The following is a 4,846-nucleotide window of genomic DNA, read 5'->3' as shown; positions in this document are numbered from 1 at the left end:
ATAACACATATTTTTTCATATTTTTTTCAAACTTTGGTAAGTGGTTTCCACGAAGTTTTCTTTGAAATTTGGTTTCCATGTGATATTCTCTCCCCAATACATTACATCTAGTAGAACATTTTCCCCTTTTTTGGAGCAAAGGTATATCTCCATTCCGTGCCAAAGAGGATTCTCTATCCATTCCAGGAAAAGGGAACATATGATTGGAGAGAAAGAATCTAATAAACCCAATACTTCTTTTAGAAGAAACACGCAAAACGTGCCCAACTTTAAACTAATAAAGACATGAGATTCTAACAGCAAAGTAAAAGAAAAAAGTATCAACATATTACAACCCAGTGCACATTCATCTAGCAGAAGTGTAGAAATAAAGCAAAGTACTGAGGCACGCGGCCAGCGAAGATTAGTCCGACGGTTGTCTTCTGTTGATGTAGTGGATCAACTTAATGTTGCTCAACACCGTGCTTGTCATCGCACTGTCCTTCCACTGTCCTAGAGGCAACCACAACTGCAAGAAAATAAACCAATTGAAAATGTAGTCAGTGGGGTGTTTTGGGAGGACACCTTCGATTGAGAGCTTGTTATGGAAATTCCTTATCTAATGACCTAACAATAACAATGCAAGGATGGGAGGGTCGTTGTAAGGTGCTTACCTCCATGCCGGTGCCGGAGAGGAGGTCGACAAGACGAAGAAAGATAAGGACACCAAGGGGACGACATGAGAAGGTGACATTTTGAACATTGACATGGGTCTTCAAAATATAACTTAACTGCTAGTTTGTACTGCAGTGTATGTGCAAGGATCAACACAATTATGTTATTCTAAAAGCACTTTTTCCAAGAAAATCTGTGCATATGATTTTCATGTTTCAAATCTAACTACTTTTGAAACAAAAAATAATTTGTATATGCACTGTCACTGTCATCAGGTTTTGGTCTTGAGCTTCCTATAGGTTGCTTATAACTATCTGTTGTTATTGTCAGTCTTGCTCCTGAACTTCCTATGCGCCTTGAGGTCGACCACAAGGACGGTGATGTTGTCCTTGCTCCCCTTCTGGAGGGCGAGCTTGGATAGGTACTCGGCGGCCGCCTGAGCGGCGGGATCCGGCGAGCCACCATCGCCGCCGCTTCGTCCTCGGGAGATGGACGAGGAGGCGGTAGCGTTCTTCTTGTGCCACAGTAGGATTCGCTTGCGAGCGGCGTCGCACACCTCCTCGTTCGACAACACGTCCCAGAGGCCATCGCTTGCGAGGATGAGGCACTCATCCTCTCTCGCGCGGGCAACGACCGTCACCTCAGGGACCGGGATTATGTACGGTTTCAGGTATCTGTCCCCTGCAAGTAGATCAACAACACAATCATAACCAGGAATCCAGTTCAGAAGTTCAGTCAAATCACTCAGTCAGTCACTGAATAATTTGTTGAGGGAAAGACCATACAAGCATGGGAATATGATCCATTCCTTAGTAAGCAAGCATGACTACACCCTGCTACTTGTGCAGTCTTAGTAATCATCAGTTTGTGATGTGTGAGCAGTATTTGTTATCTATGCTAGCCCACTTTTTTAAAGACCATCACACAAATGATCACTAACTTTACTATGTCAAAAATTAGTATCAGTCATGAAACTTTTGCCAGCAATTCAGATATCACCAACAATTACTATGTCAAAAATTCAGATATCACCAACAATTTTCCCAAGAACAGAGAAGAACTAGTGCAGTGCAGAGCAAAGGATTTTCCTTGACAACGTTACTAGAAACTCGCTACCTAAAGTTAAACGTTGACCTCAATGAGATTGGAGGTACACAGTACATAACTTTGCTCTGAAATATTCAGGAGCGGAAAATAAAATTGCGTACCGATGGAGCGCGACATGGCAAGAACACCGAGAACTCGATAGCCATTCCACTGGATGACCTTGCCGCCCAGCGCCTCGATCCTCGCGTACTCGTCTTCCCTGTTGGGCTGAATCGAGAATAAATGCAACATTCAGACAGTGTATCTGATGAACTCAAGCACTCAGAGGCAATTGCAGGGGTAATGAGCAAATGTGATGAAAATGGTGATGTTGCCTTATGGTCTAAAGAGAGTGGCAATGGCGCCTTGCCCCGGCACAGCACCGCCCGCGAGTCCCCGCAGTTGGAGACGATGATGTGGGACGAGCAGACGACTGCGGCCACCGCCGTCGAGCCCGCGCTGTCCGGCGCCTCGACCTCGGCGTCCACGCGGCAGAAGCAGTCCACGAACGCCTTCTCCCACTGTTTCTTGGAGTCCAGGGAGCTGAGGTCGTCGCAGCCGCCGACACGGTCCTCTGCGGCGCGCAGCTCTTCAACAAGCGTGGCGTGGAGCTTGTCCCGGCAGTAGTCGGCGACCTGGGCACCGCCGTGGCCGTCGTAGACGGCGAAGAAGTGTGCGGGGAGGCGGAAGGAGGCGCGGTCGAGGCCGTCGACCGCAGCGCCGTCGCCGGCGACCATCCAGAGCGGGACGCGGTAGAATCGCGGGGCGACGGCGGCGGCGTCCTCCATCTCCGGGCGGCGGCCGCATACAGACTCGAGCCCCCAGAGCGGCGGCGAGTCGAGGGCGAAGACGCTCCTGCAGGCGCCGCCGGGGACCGTGGCGGCCTCGGCGGCGGCCGCGGGCAGGTCGTCGGAGAGGAGCGAGGGCGGGCCCGCGTCGGCGCCGGAGGGGGAGAAGAGGCCCTCGAAGTCGGCAGAGGCGACGCTGCTGCAGTCGCTGGCGACGGAGCAGGGGCTCCCGCACGCGTCGTCCGGCCCGGCGTCGGCGTCGGCGTCGGCGAGGGCGAGCCGCGGCAGCGCGGCGCCTAGGGCGTCCATGGCGACGAGCGCGCGGGTCCAAGAATAAGCCTAAGCCTAAGGGAGGGCCATGGCGGTGGTAGTGGGGAGGAGGAGGAGGCGGCCGTGGACTGGAGCTGCTGCTGCTGGGTAGTCATGGATGGAGTTGGAGACGGCGATGGCGACGGAGGCAAGGGGGAGAAGGGAGTGAGTGGTTGGAGGTGGGTGGGTGCGCGGGCATGGGCACGGGAGCTGCCCTGGGGACGAAGCAAGGCGATGCCGATGGACGGCCGGCCGGCGGCTCACAGCCTCGGGTCGCGTGGTCGCATCTCGACCGCCCGCCGCCCACCGCCCGGCGGCACCGTCTGCTCGTTTTTTTTTCGTGTGTGTGCATTTTTTCTACACTGGTAAAACAAAGAGGACTCTTTTTTTTCTTTTTTCTCTTTTGTAATTTCTGTGTCACATCTCGCCAATCTCACTGGACGCGGCCGGCCTTCGGTTTCTTTTTCTTTTCTTTTTCTGTGTTTCCTTTCCGGTTTTCTAATTACTTTTCTATGAATTAGATATTTTTTATGGCTTTTTCTATCTATCAATTAATTAATTCCGATCTGCTGAGTTCATTAACTCCGATCGGAGGGAATAGTGTTCTCTTTTTTGCTTTTTGTTTATATCAGTGAAAAAAATATACCTTTTTATAAACTTCTTGAACACATTAAAATTTTGCCAAAATCAACTGTGAACAATTTCTTAATTCATTATTAAAAAAATAATGACATTTTTAACCTTATTTAGATTTTATAATTCATGTTTTTTCAAAATCATGGACTTTTTAAAAGCCATGAACATTTTTTAAATCCATGAAAAATCCAAACTCATGGGCATTCTGAAATATATGGATAGTTAAAAATTTGGTGAACAACTTTTGAGTTCACAGACATTTTTATATTCATGAACTTTTTTAACAAATTTGTGGCTTTTTAAATAAAAATATGATATTTTTCACATTTTTTAAACAATAAAAAACCAGATCCATTTTTTAGCATGAGCGAGCGCGCGTACATCGACCACGGTGGTGCTAGCATCGTGCAAGCGCTAGCAACCGCTCAGACGCCTGCGGAGCCCTCTTTAATGGGCGCGCCTATGTCTTGCTGTTAGCAAGCTGTAGGGTGCGCTCGCATCAGACGCCTCACTAAATAGACTGGCCCGGCACGCTGGAAACCACAAGCCACTGTCGTTTTTATGTACATTTTCTGTTTTCGCCTTTTGCTTTTTATTTTATTTTATTTTAAAAAGTTCAAATATTACAAATATATATTACAAAAACACTTTACGTAAAACATTTGAATTTTTTAACTAAGCATATGAAAAATGTTTAATGTCTATATGGAAAATCTTTATCATGCATACGAAAAATGTATACAAGAAAAATACAATGTGTATGAAAAAGGTTCATCATGTATTTAAAAAATAATAATCAAGCATTTCAAAAAACATTAATCAAGTTTTTGAAAATTAATTATCAAGCTTTTGATAAATGTTAAACGTGTACAGAAAAATGTTTGTCATGTATGTGGAAAATATATACAAAAATACTTTGTTTATGAGAAAAATGTTGATCGTGTATTTCAAAAATATATTAACTTGTATAAAACAAATTTTCCCGATGTATACAAAAAAATTACAACATATATGGAATTTTTTTGATTATCCATTTAGAAAATGATAAACAAATATGTAAAAAAATTCTTATGTATATGAAAATGGGCCGTGTAAGCCTGGATGGAAATGGGCCATGTAAGCTACTAAAAATGTAAAAAGTAGCTGCTTGGGTGTTACTAAAAAAAACACCCAGGTAGCTACTGTGAGCGTGTGAAAATGGGTCGTGCCGATATTGTAGCATGCAGGGAAAAGATTCAGGCGAGACGGTATGTAGTCTTGCTATAAGCGACATATAACTCCCACGCTCTTTGATGCTCTATGCCTTGAATAAACACGTAACTCACATGGGGCTCCCTTGGCTGGGCCAGCCGAGCAGAGAGTGGTACAAACAG

At 46.1% G+C, this 4,846-nt stretch overlaps 1 protein-coding gene across 1 annotated transcript; it reads right to left on the bottom strand.

The window, feature by feature from the left end:
- Positions 1-237: 237 nt before the first annotated feature.
- Positions 238-3,082, bottom strand: LOC119295193 (protein phosphatase 2C 53-like). Its single transcript, XM_037573550.1, has 4 exons — positions 2,076-3,082; positions 1,863-1,968; positions 654-1,335; positions 238-508 (listed from the first exon to the last, which is right to left on the bottom strand). Exons 1-3 carry the CDS (start codon positions 2,835-2,837, stop codon positions 965-967), a joined length of 1,239 nt encoding a protein of 412 aa, XP_037429447.1. The 5' UTR covers positions 2,838-3,082; the 3' UTR covers positions 238-508; positions 654-964.
- Positions 3,083-4,846: the final 1,764 nt, after the last annotated feature.

This window comes from Triticum dicoccoides, chromosome 1A (assembly GCF_002162155.2).
Source record: "Triticum dicoccoides isolate Atlit2015 ecotype Zavitan chromosome 1A, WEW_v2.0, whole genome shotgun sequence".
Taxonomy (NCBI): Eukaryota; Viridiplantae; Streptophyta; class Magnoliopsida; order Poales; family Poaceae; genus Triticum; species Triticum dicoccoides.
The sequence above is the reverse complement of the archived record's forward strand: the minus strand, read 5'-3'. Positions and strand labels throughout refer to the sequence as shown.

Bases quoted from the DNA above. Each gene is read 5' to 3' on its own strand.
- LOC119295193 (XM_037573550.1), bottom strand. From the start codon at position 2,837: ATGGACGCCCTAGGCGCCGCGCTGCCGCGGCTCGCCCTCGCCGACGCC. The intron at 1,969-2,075 runs GCAACATCACCA...TTCTCGATTCAG, and splicing joins CACTCTCTTTAGACCATAAG to CCCAACAGGGAAGACGAGTA. The intron at 1,336-1,862 runs GTACGCAATTTT...ATCTACTTGCAG, and splicing joins TGCCATGTCGCGCTCCATCG to GGGACAGATACCTGAAACCG.